General features: G+C 44.1%; 1 protein-coding gene and 2 long non-coding RNA genes across 3 annotated transcripts; 2 read left to right on the forward strand and 1 right to left on the reverse strand.

Moving 5' to 3' along the window:
* Positions 1–2463: 2463 nt before the first annotated feature.
* LOC309369969 lies at positions 2464–5777 on the forward strand. The gene is made up of 4 exons (XR_014168290.1): positions 2464–3309; positions 3439–4293; positions 4557–5621; positions 5672–5777. It is a non-coding gene; the product is annotated as an uncharacterized lncRNA (long non-coding RNA).
* LOC309369815 (cytochrome P450 2J4-like) lies at positions 5257–16245 on the reverse strand. The gene is made up of 10 exons (XM_081911154.1): positions 15989–16245; positions 13777–13939; positions 12795–12944; positions 10302–10462; positions 9233–9409; positions 8871–9012; positions 8484–8671; positions 7786–7927; positions 5639–5866; positions 5257–5590 (listed from the first exon to the last, which is right to left on the reverse strand). The coding sequence occupies exons 1-9, from the start codon at positions 16166–16168 to the stop codon at positions 5688–5690; spliced, it is 1482 nt and encodes a 493-aa protein (XP_081767280.1). The 5' UTR covers positions 16169–16245; the 3' UTR covers positions 5257–5590; positions 5639–5687.
* LOC309370016 lies at positions 5873–7499 on the forward strand. The gene is made up of 3 exons (XR_014168355.1): positions 5873–6070; positions 6312–6545; positions 6679–7499. It is a non-coding gene; the product is annotated as an uncharacterized lncRNA (long non-coding RNA).
* Positions 16246–21881: the final 5636 nt, after the last annotated feature.

A 21881-nucleotide genomic window follows, 5' to 3' on the forward strand; every position in this document is an offset into this window, starting at 1 on the left:
GAAGGGAGGGGCCTTTTGGTGGTGGCTCCTCCCATTTGGAATTCCCTTCCTATGGAGGTGGGTTTATGGGTTTGGGCAGCTGGTTAAGACTCGCCTTTTTTCAGTGGGCATTAGGAGGAGAAAAGACGTGGTTGGAGAAATCAGCTGGTTGCTGCTGCTGCTGCTTTTAATAAATAAACTGTTTTGTAGGTTGTTATACCTCGTTGTGTACTTCAGGGACTGTGTTATTTTATGCATTCTTTTTTCCATGTTTGACTTTTATAAACCACCCTTTGTACAAGCCACAGGGTGGTTTGGAACAATCACCCAACTGGATAAATGAATGAAATGAAAGAAGTGGACTCACTAGCAGGGTTTGAGTAAACACTTGCAATTAAGAAAACAAGCAAAAAAAGTTAAGATGTAATAATGGGAAAATAACAAAGGGTAAGAAGTAATGTGGAAAGTATGGTACAAAATTGGTAAGATTATAACAATATTTAATTAAAAGATTATAAAATGAAAGTAGAAGAAAACAGGCAGGAGAAGTAAATATATAATGCAGTGTTTCCCAACCTTGTGCCTCCAGATGTTTTTGGCCTACAACTCCCATCATCCCTGACTAGCAAGACCAGTGGCAAGGGATGATGGGAATTGTAGGCCAAAAACAGCTGGAGGCACAAGGTTGGGAAACACTGATATAATGAACCAGAAGAGGAGGTTGGGGGGAGTGCGGGGGGGGAGGGAGGGGTTTATATATCATTTTTTTAAAAAAAACATTGATTGTGATGAATATAAAATCTGCAGAACTCAATAAAAACTATTTTAAAAAATGAATGAAATGAAAACAAGGTGAGAACATCGATGTATGTTACATATGCATTATATAAGGGTCTGGTGACTTCTGTTTCAGTGCATCTGAAGAAGTGTGCATGCACACGAAAGCTCATACCCAGAACAAACTTACTTGGTCTCTAAGGTGCTACTGGTCAATTTTTTAATTTATTTCAACTGCGTCAGACCAACACGGCTACCTACCTGAACATATGCATTCTGTTGATTATAATTTATTTTATACAGTGGTACCTTGGGTTAAGTACTTAATTCGTTCCGGAGGTCCGTTCTTAACCTGAAACTGTTCTTAACCTGAAGCACCACTTTAGCTAATAGGGCCTCCTGCTTCCACCGTGCCGTCAGAGCCCAATTTCTGTTCTTATTCTGAAGCAAAGTTCTTAACCTGAAGCAATATTTCTGGGTTAGCAGAGTGTGTAACCTGAAGCGTATGTAACCTGAAGCGTATGTAACCCAAGGCAGCACTGTATTGCTATATGAGGTCTCAGGAGAGAAAATGATCTACTATTTTATATGTAAGTTAAGAGAGGTGTGGGTGGGTGGGTGTAATTTCTGTTGGGAAACCACATAATATTATAATAACCTCAGTGGAGGTCTTGCTCTGGCATTGGAGGGGACACTTTGAGCAGTATTCTACTAAATAGTTGTGCAACTTCCACTTGCAAAATGGGAGTCCCTCTCATCTCCCCTCCCCCACCACCCTCAGGTCTGTTCTGAAAGGTTGGGGTGGGAAAACCTGAATATATTTAGGGGGCAGTGTATTTTTGGAGAAGAGCAGGGAATCCCCATTGCACAGGTGGAAGTTGTTCTGCTCATGCAAGCAGTTACTTATTGTGACAGTTGAATGCTTTGGGAAGCATCTCCAAGACTGAATGATAAAACGAAATGATTCAATGCATTATTATTGGACACCCTGGAACAGAGGCCAGTTGTTCACGGAGCTGAGAAGCCATGACGTCACCAAGAACTTTCATTTGCCATCTGGACATACAAAAATCTCTGGAGTACTTTTGCATTTGTACAAAAACGAAAGGTCCTTCTTGTAATCAACAGGGGAACAAAAGAACAAATGAACACAGTAAAGGAAGGCAGTTTTAAAAAAATAAAAGCCCAAGAATTAACCAGATGTCTGGGGGAAGGGGCAAGACCGAAACCTGAGCTAGTGTTCAGTTTGCTGTTATCTTATATTTTGGTCGTGAAGTTGGAACAAAAGCAGTTTCTGTAAGCTTAGAGGGGGGTTTTGCGAGTTGGGAGGTGCTATCAATTTCTATCTCTCAGTTTCTCAATTTTCCGGTCATCATGTCAGTCTGCCCCATTTCCACAGCCGTTTGCAATTTTTGTAAGAGTATGCATAAAAAAAAAACATATGCATGTTTGTTCTCGTGCCTCTGTATGTACCCCCAAAATATCCATTTTCATGACTTGCGCCATCCCAACATTTGCTTAAAGGCTTTGGTGAAAACTCCAGAACAGACTTAGGAGACACACAGGGCTTGAAGAAGGGGGGATGTTCCATTATGCAAGGAGAAATCCTTGCCTTGATGGAACCAGTGACTTAGGACTATGCTCAATATAACCCCATGTAATAAAATAAATAAAATAAAATAAAATAAAATAAAATAAAATAAAATAAAATAAAATAAAATGACCTCTTAGAAACCAGGGGCTGAAAATCCAGCATTGTGATTTCCTCTCCCATCCGTCCTCTAGATCAAGAGCATGGAGCCTATGGCATCCCAGATGTTTTGGGACTCCAGTTCCATCAGTCCCAGCCAGCATGAAGTGCCCAAAGCCTTATGGGAACAAAACGTGCACTCATGAATGCATCTCAAAATCTTCTGCAACCTTGGGCTTCTCAGGAGACAAATTCACCTGGAAAGTGTTCCCAGAAAGTAAAACCACTGACCTAATAACTTACGTACTTCTATGTCCCATGGCTTTCATTCTCTGATTTATCCAGTAACCTGACCTTCTTTTCAAAAAATCACATTCCATTCAAACACACCACATGCTGCAATCCTCCCAAAAGTATACCAGTTTTAATGGCAGACAAATTATTGTAAACTGTATGGTGGATTACTTCATCATAGAAAGTGCTTGTCTGTGTGCACACATCTGCATTTAGGAGATAATTTGAGATGAGGGGTATGGTGACCATCCCAATGTTGCTGGACTTCAACTCCCATCAGCCTCAGCAAGCAGGGTCAATAGTTGGGGACGATGGGAACTTTAGTCCAGTAATTTCAGGTTCTGCTGCCCTGTGCTGAGCAGCAAGAGTTCAGCACCCTGGAGAGCTCCAATGTTCTGCTTCAGATGGGGCAAGGAACTGGGTGGGCTAGGGGGGAAGGGCCAGGAACTTGGAACCAGTGGCACCTCTGAAATTGCTGGACTCCCAGCTTCCATCAGCCGCAGCCAGCAGGGCCAATGATCAGGGGTGATGGGAGCAGGAGTCCAGTGTCCTCGGGGGGTGGGTGAGGCGTTCCCAAAGCAAAGGAAGGAGTTTCCTTTTGCTGAGGTTTCCTTTTAGCTTTGCCTCACACGCTGAGGTTTTTTACAAGCCTCACACGGTTCCCTTTTAGGTTAGCCTCACACGGGGCACCACTTGAGGCATTCCCAAAGCAAAGGAAGGACTGAACTCTGATTAATAAGAATACACACAGAGGCTTGAACCAGCAAGACTCTGGGAAGGGTGCGTATAATAATCTCTCCGTCTGTCTGTCTCCAGCCCCTGGCCCAGGTCGTTTTATTCACAAAAGAACTTTTTACAGAGTGTTCGTAAGAACCAATCAGATTTCTTCTGAGCATTTCAACAAACCCCACGTGGGGACAAAGTTAAACTACCAAAACTAATTAAGCATGGGGTAAATAAAACAGAACTACAAAGGAGTGCATTTGGCAACCGCGATAAACAAGCAATATACATGATAAGAAGGATGGCCAGGAGGACAGCGATCATTATCATCTTTATGTGAAACCTGTTTCCTGGCCCTAAGATTAACATCCTAAGATTAACATATCAGAAAAGCTACATCAAAGAAACTGCCCACTGTCTTTGATGACCCCGGATGCCTGCCTGGCGAAGCAACTGGCAGTGTACGTGACTAGTCAAGAAAGAGAAATGGAACAGGGATGCAGAGGTGTGGGTTGATCAAAAATCATATCAAAATAGTTTAAACCCAGTCAACACAATGCTTTCATTGCTGACACAGATGGCTTACTCTATATTTATTATAATTCCTCATAGCAATCCCACATGATCACTACAGGGGGGGCCACAGGTTACCTGCCCTGTGCTGACATACACAGGCCTAAAGGTTCTAACTCTGGAATTCTGATTCAAGACTATTATTCAAAAAAAGGGGGTGATTGAAAGCACTTCTCTCCTTGGCGGGGAGAACTTAGTTCTTCATGTTTCAAGATGAAGAAGGTTAGAGAAAAACAAGGGGTTGCTATCAAAGGAAAGTAAAATTGTATTACCGTATTTTTTGCTCTATAAGACTCACTTTTTCCCTCCTAAAAAGTAAGGGGAAATGTGTGTGCGTCTTATGGAGCGAATGCAGGCTGTGCAGCTATCCCAGAAGCCAGAACAGCAAGAGGGATTGCTGCTTTCACTGCGCAGCGATCCCTCTTGCTGTTCCGGCTTCTGAGATTCAGATTTCCCCCCCCCCCTTGTTTTCCTCCTCCAAAAACTAGGTGCGTCTTGTGGTCTGGTGCGTCTTATAGAGCGAAAAATACGGTAATTTAAAGGGTGTGTTCCCTCCCTTGAGATTCCTAGCAACTGGTATTCAGAGGCAATGCTTTTAACACACCCACACTAACACCAGCAAAAAATGATCTTGTGGCTGGCCTAACGATGTGGAAGAAGAGGAAAGTGTTTGTGAGCCATGACTTGGTGTTAATGAACTGGTGTTGCCAAGAGACCTCATCAGAGCATGAACAGAAACAAGCCTGTCCCAGATACGACTACTCTGCAGCATCCAGAAGAGAGTAGGAAAATAATTCTCTGTGCAAAAACAAAAGCAAAGCAGAAAACTAAGTGACACAGGAGGAAATTTTTAACTGATTAAGATCTTCCATCTTTGTGGGTGTTTTCTGCACCTTTTTGAATAGAAGGCTGGAGCAGTGTTCATTGAGGCTGGACATGATGTCAGGTAAGGTCAGAAGAGAGAGACAATGCCTAGTTAGGATGCCTATGGCCAAAAGACAAGAATAAAAAGAGCTGCGTAACGTTGAAGTCATACCTTAGACCAGTAATTCCCCAAATGTTTCTGGACAGTGACACCCACCTTCCTGGTTCCATAAACTCATCCCCAGTGCCTTGGCCCTACCCTGTAAAAAGGCTTATTCATTATAGCGGTTTGACAAACCCGCTAAGGAAGATAATAACACAATAAAATTCAAAACAGTAACAATTAACTTCACATTTATTCAAAATCCAGTTTAAAATGTTTATCTAATTAATTCTACAAAACGGATGAACTTGATCCAGTGACCCCAGCTTTTCAAAGTCACTTAGCTGCCCCCCCCAGTAATGCCCCTGCCCCTGTGGGGGGATATTGCCCACTTTGGGATCCACTGCACTCAGACCTTATTCACAGGTATTGTTGTGTATTTTCAGGCTTTTCCTTTGCAGTCAGGAGGTCTAGAAACTTATTCCTTGTCTCACGACAAACGTTTTGATTCTCAGGACTCTGAAGAAGCTACGCAACCCCACACCAGAAGTCGGCAGCCTTGGGTTAACAGTACAGCATGTTTCCACCTTGCAACTTTTCCTAAGCAGCATGTTTCCAGTATAGCATGTTTCCACCTTGCAACTTTTCCTAAGCAGATTTCCAAAGAGACATGAGACGCCGGGTCTATCGAGGGATAGCGCAGATCTCAAAGTAGTGAGGCTGCAAAGTGCCCCCCAAAATAGGTTCTGTGTTGACATCTTTTGACCCTTCCGCCAAGTGGAAAGTGAACGCCTGCAGGAGGTTGGAGAAGAAAAGAAACATCTCCGTCTTGGCCAGGTGATCTCCCAAGCACACTCGCTGCCCTGTAGGAGAAGGAGAGAGGTGAAGTCAGGCTGTGCACTGTAAGGACATAAGGAGAGCTCCGCTGTTGGATCAGGAAAAGGGGGACCCATCTAGTCTGTTCTCACAGTGGCCAACCAGGTGCCAATAAATTTACATCCATTGCCATTTGGAGAACTCTTAAGTTGAAAAGCAGGCCATACCTTTCTCAGAAAAATAGTACAGTGGTACCTCGGGTTAAGTACTTAATTCGTTCCAGAAGTCCGTTCTTAACCTGAAACTGTTCTTAACCTGAAGCACTACTTTAGCTAATGGGGCCTCCCACTGCTGCCGCGCAGGAGCACGATTTCTGGTCTCATCCTGAAGCAAAGTTCTTAACCCGAGGTACTATTTCTGGGTTAGCGGGGTCTGTAACCTGAAGCGTATGTAACCTGAAGCATATGTAACCCAAAGTACCACTGTATCTAGATCTTTCACAACCCTTTTGTTCAGTATTGACACAAAACCCTACCACCTTCTGCTGCTGAGGGCCTGAGGTTAAGTGTTCATTAATGTGGAGACTTCAGGCACATCCCAGGGCATGAAGATGCATTGGGAGCCTAGAGGGGCAAACTGAATTTCCATGGGGAAATCTGCTGTTCAGATATAGGAGACCTGGGCCAGTGTTGGAACATGTCCAGGAATGGCTTAGAACAGGCATAGGCAAACCCGGCCCTCCATATGTTTTGGGACTACAACTCCCATCATCCCTGACCACTGGTCCTGTTAGCTAGGGATGATGGGAGTTGTAGTCCCAAAACATCTGGAGGGCCGAGTTTGCCTATGCCTGGCTTAGAAGGTCCTCCTTCCCTGCCCCACATCTGAAACCCTGGAAAGACACTGCCAGGGTAGACAAGGCAGACCCCTGTGTTTCTATGAAAATGAGCCCCTCCTAAGAAAATATGTATTCCTACTAGCCATGGTAGCTTGTCTCCACAGCTGGAGAGGCAGCAATGCTTCTCAATTCCAGTTGCTGGAAACCATGGAAGAGGACAGGGCTCTTGTGTTTGAATCCTGCTTTGTAGCGATCAGGTGGGATTGCTATGATGAATTATAACAGATATAGAGTAAGCCATCTGTGTCAGCAATGAAAGCATTGCGTTGACTGGGTTTAAACTATTTTGATATGATTTTTGATCAATCCACACCTCTGCATCCCTGTTCCATTTCTCTTTCTTCACAAGTCACGTACACAGCCAGGCAGGCATCCTGGGTCATCAAAGACAGAGGGTAAGTTTCTTTGATGTAGCTTTTCTGATATGTTAATCTTAGGATTTTAATCTTAGGGCCAGGAAACAGGTTTCACATAAAGATGATAATGATCGCTGTCCTCCTGGCCATCCTTCTTATCATGTATATTGCTTGTTTATCACCTCCCGGGGTTGCCAAATGCACTCCTTTGTAGTTCTGTTTTGTTTACCCCAGAAATATGTGTGCTTAATTAGTTTTGGTAGTTTAACTTTGTCCCCATGTGGGGTTTGTTGAAATGCTCAGAAGAAATCTGATTGGTTCTTACGAACACTCTGTAAAAAGTTCTTTTGTGAATAAAACGACCTGGGCCGGAGGGTGGAGGGAGAGATTATTATACGCACCCTTCCCAGAGTCATGCTGGTTCAAGCCTCTGTGTGTATTCTTATTAATCAGAGTTCAATCCTTCCTTTACTTTGAGAATGCCTCACTGCTTGAAGGCATCTCACAGGCGTCTGGTTGGCCACTGTGAGAACAGAATGCTGGACTAGATGGGCCATTGGCCTGATCAAGCAAAGCTCTTCTTATGTTCTTATGTTCTTCATATACGCCTTGGGCAGCCTTAGGCGTGCTACTATGTCTTTCAGCTCCCAACAATGCAAAGCAAAACCCTCAAGGAAACCACCAAGATTTTGTCTCCAGCTTTTTCATCTACCTAAAGAAAATGGAATGAAGGCTTCTGGACAAACGAAATTTCCGTCCTTGTCAAGGAAGTGGTTGGGGTTGAAGCTTTCGGGCGTCGCCCATTCATTGGGATCATACAAGGCAGAAGCCATGTTTGGAAAGATCATGGTGCCCTGGAAAGAAAAGAATCAGAGATTCAGTCCTGCCTTGCTCCAGGGAAGCAGATCATACACTCAGCTCTCAGTTCAGTAAAACCCCTCTCTCCAATAATTGCATGATTCGCTACCAAACTGGAGAAGCAGAGGGCTCTGGCAAAGAGAGACTCAACTGGCCTCTTGTTGGCCAGAGATAATGCTCTGAGCATCTTCACCTCTCAGGGATGGTGCAGCATCTTCTGCGATGGGGAAAGACACAAAGGCTGTGTGGACACCATACTTGTACAGCACATTTAGAGAAGATGGCTCCCCCCCCCGAATTCTGCGCACTGCAGTTTATTGAGGGTGCGGGGGGCTGTAGCTTCATTGTGGGTAAACTACAGCTCCCCTGATTCTCTGGGGGAAGTCATGTGCTTTAGATGTACGGTGGGCAGAATATCATCTCCTGCCCAAGAAGAAACATGGCCAGCTTTCATTCGATGGTAGAACTAAAAGTGGTATCTGATAAACCTCTGCAGTGTTTTCTTAGACATTTGAATGAAGCAGGGGATGTGGGCAGTGGAGGTTCACTTACTCTCTTAATGGTAAACTGTCGAATCATGGTGTCCTTCACACATAACCTGGGCAACCCAACCGCGATGATGTTGCTGAAGCGCTGGACCTCATGGATCACGGCATTGGTGTAGGGCAACTTCTTGCGATCCTCGCCACTGATCATTTGACCGGGAGCCACAACCGCGTCAATCTCCTTCTGGATGTTCGCTGAGTGGAATCCAAACACATTCATTTATTTACACACACACAAAAAAGTGCATGCAAAACTTTTTAGCAAATTCATCCCAACACAACAGTTGGTTGGCATGAAAGACAACATTTTGTTTTCTTCCGCGTCATTCAGAAGACGCAGTAGTTGAACATCATTTCCAAAATTCGAAAGTGGTGCAGCGTTACATCATCTCACCTTGGATGTCTGGATAAAGCACCATATACAGAACTCCCCAGTAGAGAGTGGTGCTGGATGTCTCTGTTCCACCCAAGAAGAGGTCAAATATACACTGGATCATGTTACTTTCATCGTAGGCTGGTTTGGGCTGGTCTTTCGTCTGCAGAAGAGAAGAAATAGAAAAATGGACACACCTAATGTCACGCTTGCAGCTGTAAATTTTCAAGGGCTTGCAGCTAAACATTCACAGGGGAGCATTTCCCAGCAGGAAGAAAAATACAAATTCTAATTGGGGATGGAGCAATTGCTCAAATTATGGAGAAGAGGATGAGGACAGCACATCCTGAGCAGTTCTGGTCACGAACAAAGCAGCTACTTACTTTCTCTATCTGAGCAAGGTAACTATAAATGAAATCTTGAGGGTCATCTGGGAGTCCTGCAATCTGGTGCTTGTTGATCTCCTTCCTTATGAACGAACACACAAAGTCTCGGCCGGTCAAGGCCTTCTTGTGAGGCCCTGGGATACACTTCATAAGCCAGGGCATGACATTATAAATCTGGGGAAAGAGACATGAACAGATGGAGGTGCGGAGAAAGTTGCTGCTCAGTATTAGAGCACCTGTCCTGTGCACAGAAGGAGACAGGTTCAATCCTTGTCATCTCCAGGTAGGTCTGGCAATGTCTCCATATCTGCAACCCTGGAGAGTCGGTGTGGACAATACTAGCTGGAACCGGTGGGATCGCTTATCTCTATATGAACCTTCTCAAGCAATGAAGAGGCTTAGGTGACAGCTATGAGGAGCTGAGCCTTCAATGGAAATCCCTCCCTACAGAGGCCTGCCACTCTCTTTCAACCATAGGGCTGGTTGAGGCCTAGATGATTCAGAAGGCCTTTTAGGTAGTAGGCTGAAATAGGATGCCCTCCAACACATCAAGGTGAAAAACCGGGTGCAGGTCTTCCAGGGCAAGTCATGTGACCCATGCGAGAGTGTGGCCCTGAGATTACGGTGCCCAAAATAGGCATGATGCTCTCATGAGAAAAATTAGGATGTCCCAATTTTATCAGAACACTTGAAGGGTATGAAATAGTTCAATAATTTCTGAACTGCACCAGAAAATACTTCCCATAATTGATGTGTGAACAGAACATGAATCAAGTTTGGTTTGGGGCAGAACTTTGAAAGATTTCTACCTCATCTTCAAGTTCACTTACATGCATTTAAAAACACAAAAACTTTTTGGACTCCTTGGGCCTTCCTTCACACTTAATTATCATAATTGTTGGGGGATATTGTAATTGTTAAATATCATAATAAATACGATTGTATTTATTTTCTAAGGAAATTCTTCCCTCACCACAAACTGTCTAGCAAAAAGTGAAACCTTTTACTGCTGTTCCTTTCGGGAAAGGAAATATTGAAAAGCAAAGCAAAATAGTGGCTTGCTTACGTTATGACCGAGACTGCCAGCAAATTTGAATATGGCCTCCATTGCTTCCAGGAGCTCGTGAAACTTTTTGTCCTCGGTAGAGAAGCGATGCCCAAACACCACGGCGCAAATCACGTTGGAAACGGCGAGGGTCAGAGCAAAGGACGGATTCATGGGTTTCCCTGCAAATGGAATCATCAAGGGCCCATTTGTGAACCAACCCTGTCAATGTAGCAGAAGAAGCGACAACCAACATTTGCCCCCCTGGTGTCCTCCAGATGTTTGGGACTACAATTCCCATGAGTCCCAGCAAGCATCTGGATCCAGCTTGGTCACGGGAGGCTCAGATAGTTGTCATGGTTAGAAATGTCTTTTACCAACTGAAATGAGTACTTCAGTTATGACTGTTCCTGGACTGGGAAAGCTTGGCCAAAGCAGTTCATGCATTGGCTATTTCAACGCATGAATGCTGTGACACAATTGCTGCCAGGAGCGAGGCCTTGTCAGCATATGACATCTATGCTCAGAGACCTGCAATGGCTGGTGATTTGCTACCCAGACAAGATCAAGGTGTTTCCATTAATATATAAAGCCCTTAACAACTTGGCACCTGAAAGATATGCCTAGTTTGTAAGAACTCTTTTAGTTTCTTCCTATTTCCACCACACTTTGCTTCCTGTTGTTGGATAAGTTGTTTTTTTTGTTGGTTTTTGTCCAGGGTGGGTGGGGCTGCTTTAGGAAAATTTATTTGTTGTTATTCATTGTTGTTGTTGTTGATTAAATTTCTATACAGCCTTTCATCCAAGCATCACAGAGCAGTTTACAAGATAAAAACACAAAAACCCATGACATAATTAATTAATTAAATTTGTATACCTGCAGGTCTCAGGGTAGCTACACCACAAAATCACAATATACACAAAATACATAGTGAAAACAAAAACAACTCAATAAGCCAGCCCAAAAGTTACAAAATAGTCAGCCAGCAATGCAGGATCTGACCCCAAGATAATTCCTACACATAGGAATTAATAAATATATTATTTTTGGGTGAGATGTAACCATAAGCAAAAATAGCCAAAGTGTGTGTTGGCAACAGGTGGTGTGGGAGATGCTTCAGAAGAAAAGCCCCAGTGTGGGCCGTGATGTGATTTCAGAACTGCAGAAAATTTAAATTCAGAAGTAAAAGAGAAGCGTTTCTTTCATGTCACAAGACTGAGATATCAAGAAGTTCTCATCTCACCCATGCTTATTATTTCGCAGTGAAGCGGTATCGCTTGATTCCTGGGATATCTTAATTGCCTTGCAAGACCAAAATATTTTGATGCTGAAATTCTCTCATTGAGTAATGTGGTAACAGAGACATGGGGACACTTTTCTGGTTTAATCTGAGGAATCAGCCATGGCCTATGCACTCAGCCAACCCAGGATGAAGATCTGAAGAGCCAGCATGGAAGAGCAGTTAGAGTATGAAACTAAGATTTAATAGATCCAGACTCACACACCCTCTCAGCCTTGAAGCTCACTGGTTGACTTTCATATATCACTCTCTCTCACCCTAACCTACTTCACAGGGTTGTTGTGAATGTGAAAATGGTTGGGGGTAAGGAAGATCAGTGTATCCTGCCTTCAGGTCCTTGGAAGGAAGCTTGGATATAATTGCAATAAATGCAAGTATCCAGTGCTTTTTTTTCTGGGGGGATGCAGGGGTACGCATATCCCTAAACCAGGAGTGGGCAACCTAAGGCCCATGGGTCACAAGCAGCCCACAGGGGTTGTTTAACTGACCCATGAGCCACCCCCAAACCGAGCCACCCACTCAGCAAGTCTCCACGTGCTGTGCTAAACCGGCGCAGCGCAGCACGGGGACTCGTTTCCATAGTGCCAGAAATTGCATCTGCACAGACACAGATCCCAGAAATCGTGGCCACATGCGCGATCCGGCTCATGGAGGGATTTCTGCTGGAGTGAACCAGCCCAGGCAAGGTAAACCTTGCCGACCCCTGCCCTAAACATTTTGTGAATCTAAATTTGGCCTCATTATAGGGCAGTATTTCAATATGAATAGGAAAATGAGAGTCCCCCTAAACATTTTTTTTTAAGCACTGCAAGTATCTATTGCAGTTCTTCATACAAGGTTTAGAGAGAGAAAAAATCTTGGCTGCACGATTCAAAAAACCTGCTGGTTTTCCCTTGGTCTAAAGCCAAAGGTATTTTGTTTGGTGTTTTCATCTCCTCTTTGAGAACAGGAGAAGAAAGCAGACTAAAACTGGAATCCAGTGAAATCAATATTTATGGCTTGCAACCACTGGTCAAATCAGATGCCTATTAGCACAGACATAAAACATGAATAAATGTATGTTCCATCTAAGATGCAATGAAAACTAAGAGGAACCTTAAAACTTCCTGATTTAGCTTGCTGAAATTAATGGGAGCTTAAGAAGAAAACAGGGTTCTGGACTGGAAAATAAATTAAAGGGCAAATTCTCCCTCCAACCCTGAGCTGTGCCGTACCTTTAGTGCTCTTAAAGTTCTCCACCAGGTGATAAGCTTCATCTTGGATCTGGTACTCCAACGTCCTCTTTCCCAGCCCCAATGTCTTCAGAGTCATCAGCGAGAACTTCCTCTGGTGCTTCCATGTACTGCCCGTTGACAGCAAGATACCTGGAGGCATTGAAAGTCAGCTGTGGACTGCTGCAGTGGCCCATTCATTATTTGCATTCAGAGCACAGAATCCAAACCCTTCAAAACTATGCTAGGAGGTTGCCACCAAAGCCCTGTTTCCAGTGCCAGGACTTTGACTAGCATAGACCCTGACTCCAGCTACGAAAGCTGAGGCTGCTAAAGAGGCCAAAGAGCATATTGGCTGTGAGCCCTGGAAGACATTCTTCCATCTGTGCTGGGAGGGCAGAGCCCTGAAGGACTAACGGATGGGTGGATGGATGGATGGACTGACTCCAGCTACAAAAACTGAAGCTGGTAAACAGACACTTGAGCTGGGATGTTGCTTGGGTGTGGGAGGGCGGGTCGTTGCTCTTATTGATTTCTTTGTTTTATATCTTATGATTTATGCAAAATACATTTTATTTATTGTTTATGGCTAATTCTGTCATGATCATACATGATATTTCATGCCATAAACTGCCTTGAGCATCAATTTGTAGGAGAGGATCAGAATTAAGTCCTTGTGAAAATTCATCAGTATTTGGGTGGAAATCTTTGCAAAACAGTTTCCCCAAATATAATGCAAAAGGGATCTGGGAGGAGCTTCAAGCCCCTCTCTCTGGAAGCTGAGGAGTTTGTGGGGTCTTGCTAAGCCAAGATTTGAACCGTGTGAAACAGCCAGTTGATTTCATAAGCAATAGGTTTTTGAGCTCTTTATAACCAAAGTCTACTAAAGAGGAACGCCACTAAAACCACAGAGCCACTCCTTCAATTCTGTTATGGGAACAAAATGACCCTGTGATTCCTACGCAAGCGAGACAAACAGCCTTACCTTTATTGTTTGCCAGAGCTCTAAAAAACGGGACTACTGGCCGGCCAACTACATCTTCTGGGTGGGTGGTGAGACCGTCTTTCACAGCTTGGAACCCATCCAGAACTACCACAGGGTGAGGACCAAACCATACCGTATAGATGTCCCCATAGGATTTTGCCACCTGTAGGAAAACACCAGGGAAGCTTAGGCAAATAAAAACCACACCCAACCTTTGAGCAGTTCTGTTCTTAGTTTTGGGTTGGGCTAAGTTCATTAAATTCATGCATCGCTTCCCAATTTTAAAAGCTCCAAAGTGTTGTTGGTTTTTTTGGAGGGGGTTGCAGCGAAGTGTCTAGAAATGCCATAACAAAACCATCTGAACACATTAAAAACAGCAATACAGTATTACAGTGGTACCTCGCAAAACGAATGCCTCGTAAGACGAAAAACTCGCAAGACGAAAGAGTTTTTCATTTTTTTAGTTGCTTCACAAGATGAATTTCCCTATGGGCTTGCTTCGCAAGACGAAAACGTTTCCTTTTTCTTAAAACCGTTAATACCCAATGCATTCCTATGGGAATCTGTGCTTCGCAAGATGAAAAATTCGTAAGACGAAAAATTCGCAAGAAAGAAAAACTCGCAGAACGAATTTATTTCGTCTTGCGAGGTACCACTGTATATCGCTAGCCAGGAAAACAAAGAGGTCTTTGCTTGGTGACTAAACGATGGCAAGGTTGGTGCCTGGCAGGGCTCCCTGGGCAGAGTGAGGCCACTTTGCCCTCCCTGCAACCTTCTAAAGCCATCAGAGCTCACAAGGGGCTCGATAAACCTTGCTGATTGCTTCACATTGCAATCGGCTCCAAAGAGGAGATGGGCTGAACCTCAGTGGCAGACAGCAATGGGCGAATCTGAGAGTTTAGGCATCTCTCAGTTTCTCCCTTTCTCAGTCTTAAATTCAACCCTCCACATTTCTGCAGCAATTTGAAATTTTGCTTTTGAATCCTCATGAAAAATCACTCAGCGTTTGAGAGGGAATGTCTCCTAATAAACCTATTATTGCATGCAGTAGAATCATGGAATCTTAGAGTTGGAAGGGACCCCTGAGGGTCATCTAGTCCCACCCCCTACAATGCAGGACTCTCAGCTAAGCCATCTATGACTGATGGCCATCCAACCTCTGCTTAAAAACCTCCAAGGAAGGAGAGCCCACCACCTCTTGTGGGAGACTGTTCCACTGCTGAACAGCACTCACTGTCTGAAAGTTTTTTCCAAACGTTTAGTCGGAATTTCCTTTCTTGTAACTTGAAGCCATTGGTTCAAGTCCTGCCCTCCAGAGCAGGAGAAAAGAAGCTTCCTCCCTCCTCCGTGTGACAGCCCTTAATATATTTGAAGATAGCTATCATATCTCCTCTCAGTCTCCTCTTTTCCAGGCTAAACATACTTTATGGACTTTATGGATAGAAAGAAAAGTCAAGGGAGCCTATAAGTAAAATATAAATCTATGGCATACACAATACAACTTTAAGATTCTAACTTAATAAAATCAGTATCCTAGCCTAATGGCCAATAGATTCATCTTCATATGCTATGCCACTGACAAACTGGAAATAACATGCAGAATCTCATGAAAACAAACATTGTGCAAAGCCAGTATCAGACATGTTTTGATTGATCAGCCTTCTTCTGACAGATAAAGAATACAGAATTCCAACTTGAGCATGAATCCAGAAGGTATAATTGGTTTTACGATGCGCTGCAGCAAGAATTCGTTTCTCAATTTCCAAATTTTAAAACGCAGAGACTTCTAACAGAGCACCCTGGCCCACCAACCCGCCCAAAGTAATAATCCTGAAGACAGCCAATACCCTAATTTGAAAATGAGGGGGCTGTGGCCACAGAGACCCCAGTATTAAAAAAATCATTTGACAAACAAGACTTTAGTATATCCAAAGTTCCAAAACCTAGAGCATCAGAAGAAGCCCTAAGATGAGTCAGACTATTGGTGCATCCAGTGACTTGTGATTTTTAGGGTTTTAGAGAGAGAAGACTACCACCAGATGCTGGGGATTGAACCAAGGACCATCTGCATGAACAACGGATGCTTGACCGCTGAGCTTGACCACCCTTCTCCTATCAATCTCCTCTTATCAACCCACCGGCCATTAAGCTCCCTTTGCTATTGCCCGTTCCTCTATCCTGTTGGCCAATCAAACTGCTGGGAAATAGATACCTTGGTCAGGCTCTCACGAGTGACGTTGAAAAACCTCAGCTGCCATAGGCATCCGATAAAGGGGAGAGGCGTTGGTCCGGGAGGGAATTGTCGTTTTCTCCATTGCAGCTTCACAAACTGGACAATCAAGAGGCAGAAGAGAAGGAAGAGGAAAATGGAACTTAGTGCCGGCATTTCCATGAGTTGCAGAGAGGCACGAGTCGGACGCCTTGCGCTCTGTCCCGTGGGTGTGAGTGCATCTCATTTGCTGTGCCTGAATTTCAGGCCTTCCCCTCCTACCCACGCTGATTTCAGATCCCATATGTGAACAGCTCCAGGCAGGCGCTTTTCCTGCGTCGTAACATGTTCGGAAACTTGTTTTATGGAAAGTTTAGGAAAGTCCTCCCTCACCTGAATATGTCAGATCAGTCTAGGAGCGATTAAAGTTACGAATTAATTTAAAGACGACAGCTGACACATTTGGTTGACGTTTCCCTGCTGCATCAACTGCAGCTGTAAAAAGTATGGTTGGATGAGCACTTCTTGGGTAAAAAAAATCTGTCTTTTGTCATACTTCCTTGGTGCATTTGCTTTTAACAGCTTTTACGTTTTGTGTACTTTATGGACTCATTGCTCACTTTTCGTTTGGAAAGCAATGAAATAATAATAATAATAATAATAATAATAATAATAATAATAATAATATCTGATTTATCTAACCTACTTTACTGGAAGACAAAGAAGTACAGTGGTACCTCAGGTTAAGAACTTAATTCATTCTGGAGGTCTGTTCTTAACCTGAAGCACCACTTTAGCTAATGGGGCCTCCTGCTGCCCCCGCACCACCACTGCACGATATCTGTTCTCATCCTGAAGCAAAGTTCTTAACTCGAAGTAATATTTCTGGGTTAGCGGAGTCTGTAACCTGAAGCGTATGTAACCAGAAGCGTCTGTAACCTGAGATACCACTGTACATTACAGTCTCAGGAAACTGCAAATAATCACAATATCCACCAACATCATATGCAATTACTAAAACTGAGAACAGAAAGAATGAAACAGTCACACAATTCAAACAAAATGCCCCCCCTCTTTTCTTTTCTTTTCTACAATAATCACTGAAACATCTAATACTTAAACAGGCAATCTTCTTGAGTGACTTTTCCCTCATTTTCATTTTGGGAACCTATCATTTAAATGGTCAAAAGAGATGTGCCAAGTAACAACCTTATTTCCCACTGAGAGCGGTATTTTAGGGCCAGGGTGAGATTTTTCCTTGTGGCAACTGGTTTTCACTGGGGTGAGCATTCCTGCCAGGGCTGTGTGGTCCAGCCAGCCATGATATGAGGTTGTAACTTAGCACTCCTACAGTAGTGCGTATATAGCAGACCTAAGTCCTTTGGCATAAATTAGATTCAAGGCAGGCAGTATAAATTTTTACCATGTTTTCGCCAAGGTTATGGCATTGTCCTCAGCCTCTTTAAAAAACATTTTAACAAAAAACAACAACAACAAAGCTCTTCACGCATCTCTCTGCAACCCAGATCTGATGGGTATATTCCACTGACTAACTGAGCACAGGTCACAAATGACGTCTATTTTATTGGTATCAAATAACTGAACCAAATAACTGTTTTGAAGTGCAGCTTTGTAGGGGCCCAGGGAAAAGAGAGACAGCTAGTGCCAGAGAAATAATAATAATGATGATGAGGAAGAAGTTGTCAAACCTTATGCAAACTAAGGGATATCGGTCTGGAATCAAAGAGATAGATAGGTCAGTTCAAGAGGTTAAAGATGCAGAGATAATCCGGGAGGCCCTAATATAGGGTGGATCTAGACACAGAAAAACCCCCACTATAAATAAGTCAGAAATTAGATCGTTATAACAAAATAAAAAAATCTCTATGGAAAATCGCATTTTAAAATTTCCTGCTCTCTGGCACCATCTGGTATTGCATGTTTATAGCACATTCAAATTGCTGTTTATTTACTAATGTAGCTGAGTCCACTGTCTGTTTTATCCCACACGGAACCCTTCTTCTGCAAGCTGAGTTGCATTCAAACATCCAACATGAACAATCAGACAAAAAACATTCAAACACCTAAACAATTAAGACCAGTCAGTTCTATGAACAAAACAATTAGTGAAACTCAACAGTAAATTAATAGAAGCAAATTGAGTCATAAAACCAGCCTGTAGCCAATGGCACCTGACTACATGCATGCTGACATTATCAGATTATCAGTTGCCAACAGATTGCTTCTGCCTGGAATTTATGCCTTGTAGCTCAAGGGTCAGCAAACTTTTTCAGCAGGGGGCTGGTCCACTGTCCCTCAGACCTTGGGGGGGGGCGGACTATATTTTGAAAAAATATTGAACGAATTCCTATGCCCCACAAATAACCCAGAAATGCCTTTTAAATAAAAGGACACTCTCTACTCATGTAAAAACATGCTGATTCCTGGACCATCTGTGGGCTGGATTTAGAAGGCGATTGGGCCGGATCTGGTCCCTGGGCCTTAGTTTGCCTATGCATTCTGTAGCTTTTCTGGAGATGCATTTCGTTCTTCACACCTTCTAAAGATAAAACAATGGCTCTTCCATTCTGTCCACCCAGTTCCCTTCTGCCTTGACCAAGTTCCTTCCACACAGGTCTTTCCCATCTCATACGCCCTTCTACTCCAAGAGATTAGACTGACAACCAAAGCATAAATTTAGAAAATTGTTTTGGAATTATAATCAAAGGAATTGCAAATACATGAAAAAAGGTGTCTTATTATGGCACTTTGAAGACCAGCGGATTTATTGTGGCACTTGAGGCCACATGAACAACTTTGTGCAGCAATTAATCTTCCTGCTGCAAGACTCCTTGTGTGTGTGTGTGCATGCGTCTGTTTGTGTACAATTGCTAAAACAGCTGCCAAGGCAATAGTAAGAATGCTCATTCAGTTGTCTTCAGCTGCTTCCGCACTGGGCAGACTAGGGAGATGTGGGAGAAATCTGATTCTGTTCACGTTTAAAAGCAGTGCTGTGTAATTTGCAATTTCCAAAACAGGATGTGAAGCGAAGTACAACCATCCCTGGAAATTCACACCTCTCTGAATTTAGCAAAAATGCATATACTAAGGTGTAGTGGTTAGAGTGTTGGAGTAGGAGCTCAAATTCCAACTCAGTCATGAAGTTCCCTGGGTGATCTGGGCCGGTCACTGCCAATCAGCCCAACCTATCTCTCAGGGTTATTGGGGGGACTGAATGAGGCAGGGAGAACCAGGCACACTGCCTTGAGTTCCTTGATAAAAGCTGGATATAAACGCAATGAATAAATAAAACAAAGTGTGCATAAAATTCAGTGTAAGTGAAAATAGCATGCCAGAAAGATTAGGCGGAATTGCATAGAAACACGTGTTTAATTGAGGACATTTGCTGGTGAGTTTTTATGAGGACTTTTTAAAAAAACACCAATCCAGAAATGTGGAGAACTGAAACTTACAACTGGAAAAATAAGAAACAGAAACCAAAATTAGCAGATTTCCCCGTTTCCCTACTATACAGTAGCTAACGCTTCCTTCACACTTTTTAGAAGGCATCTACATATCGTGGTCAACAAAGAAGCTGAACAGGTCAACGTAGGAGTTGGACTAAGAAAATCACCATCCTCATCATTTGCTCTCCAAGGGATGCTCTTTGCATGGTGGCAAGAATAATGCCATTGCTCACTTCTTCTCCTGCAGACTGGGGAGGAACAGGTTGTGGCAACCCGTTTGTGGGAGGTTTTAGTGTACCTTTAATTGAAGCATAATCAGTGGCTTGAGGTGGTTCCCAGAATTCACATCTTCAAAGTAAAGCTGGCTGGGGAGAGATCACATCACAACACCTGAACAACTTTAGCTTGAGACACATGTTAAGGACAGTGATGATTCATGGCTGTTGTCAGACCGGTTTCTCCAAACAAATCCATGAGGAGAGGCATGCAATTAGAAGCGAAACCTTGAGATATAAATAATTGCACAAGCTTCAGGCCAGAGCTGGTTAGGTGTCAGAGTTTTCATCAGACCCTGAGTCTGAGATGAGCCAGGAGCCAAGAAAATAACACCCGTGAGAGCAGCCAGCGGTCAGGATCTGACAGTCAATGAAGAAACCAGAAGCTGTGAGCAAAGGCTCTGTTTTCAAGTTCTTGGTTTTTAGAAAGAATCCTCTTGTATGTGCTGTTTTTAATTGATGAAGTAAGCTGGCCTGGGAAGGGCCAGAGCTCAGTGGCAGAGTATTGCTATGCAGGCATGTATCCCAGTGTCACGGTCCAGTTTACAGGCGGTTGAAGTCCTGGCGGAGGACGTCGGGAACAGGGGCAAGACAGCGGGGTGGGAGCAGGAATGAGAGTCCGGAAGCCAGAAGTCAGGAAGCCAAGGGGCCAAGGGTCAGGAAGCCAAGGGTCCGAGGGTCAGGAAGCAAGGAGTCAAGAAGCCCAAGGCAGGGAACATGCTGCTGTGGCAAAGAGCCAAAGGGAAATGCTGACCTTATATCCCTTCCCAGCTCTTGCCACCAGGTGCTGTGAGTTACCAATCGGCTTCACCTGTGTGGCCGCACCTTGCCTCTAGAGAACAAACTTAGGAAAGCCCCAGTCCTGCGAATAATAATAACAATAATAATAATTTATTATTTATACCCCGCCCATCTGGCTGAGTTTCCCCAGCCACTCTGGGCGGCTCCCAATCAGTGTTAAAAACAGTACAGCATTACATATTAAAAACTTCCCTGAACAGGGCTGCCTTAAGATGTTTTCTGAATGTCAGGTAATTCTTTATCTCTTTGACATCTGATGGGAGGGCGTTCCACAGGGCGGGCGCCACTACCGAGAAGGCCCTCTGTCTGGTTCCCTGTAGCCTCACTTCTCGCAATGAGGGAACCGCCAGAAGGCCCTCGGCGCTGGATCTCAGTGTCCGGGCTGAACGATGGGGGTGGAGACGCTCCTTTGGGTATACAGGACCGAGGCCGTTTAGGGCTTTAAAGGTCAGCACCAACACTTTGAATCGTGCTCGGAAACGTACTGAGAGCCAGTGCAGATCTCTCAGAACCGGTGTTATGTCGTCCCGGCGGCCACTCCCAGTCACCAGTCTAGCTGCTGCATTCTGGATTAATTGCAGTTTCCGGGTCATCTTCAAAGGTAGCCCCACGTAGAGCGTGTTACAGTAATCCAAGCGTGAGATAACTAGAGCATGCACCACTCTGGCGAGACAGTCCGCGGGGAGGTAGGGTCTTAGCCTGCGTACCAGGTGGAGCTGGTAGACAGCTGCCCTGGACACAGAGTTAACCTGCGCCTCCATGGACAGCTGTGAGTCCAAAATGACTCCCAGGCTGCGCACCTGGTCCTTCAGGGGCACAGTTACCCCATTCAGGACCAGGGAATCCTCCACACCTGCCCGCCTCCTGTCCCCCAAAAACAGTACTTCTGTCTTGTCAGGATTCAACCTCAATCTGTTAGCCGCAATCTGTTACCGGTCCCAGGGCCTGGCTCCTGCATGCACACCTGACACCCAGGCTCAATTCCTGGAATCCCCAGGTTGGGCTAGGAGAGACCTTCTGTTTGAAACCCTGGAGAGATTCTGCCAGGCAGAAACCTAGATCTAAAGAGAGAAAGTTGTGTTTCAACATTATGTAATAAATGTCTCCCACTGATTTCAATCTGACTAAAGTGTGGCTAAAGTTCTCTGGACTGGGGTCTTGTGGATGCTTGGCTGGCTGGCTGGCTGTTGAAAGTGTTTGCCACCTTTCCACTATGCACCCAGGACCATAGCTGTCAACGTTTCCCTTTCTTGAAGGGAAATTTCCTTATTCCGAATAGGATTCCTCGCAAGAAAAGGGAAAAGTTGACAGCTATGCCCAGGAGCCCCAAGGCCTCTCCCATAATAACAGTGA

The sequence above is a fragment of the Podarcis melisellensis genome, assembly GCF_964234715.1.
Source record: "Podarcis melisellensis genome assembly, chromosome: 5".
Classification (NCBI taxonomy): domain Eukaryota; kingdom Metazoa; phylum Chordata; class Lepidosauria; order Squamata; family Lacertidae; genus Podarcis; species Podarcis melisellensis.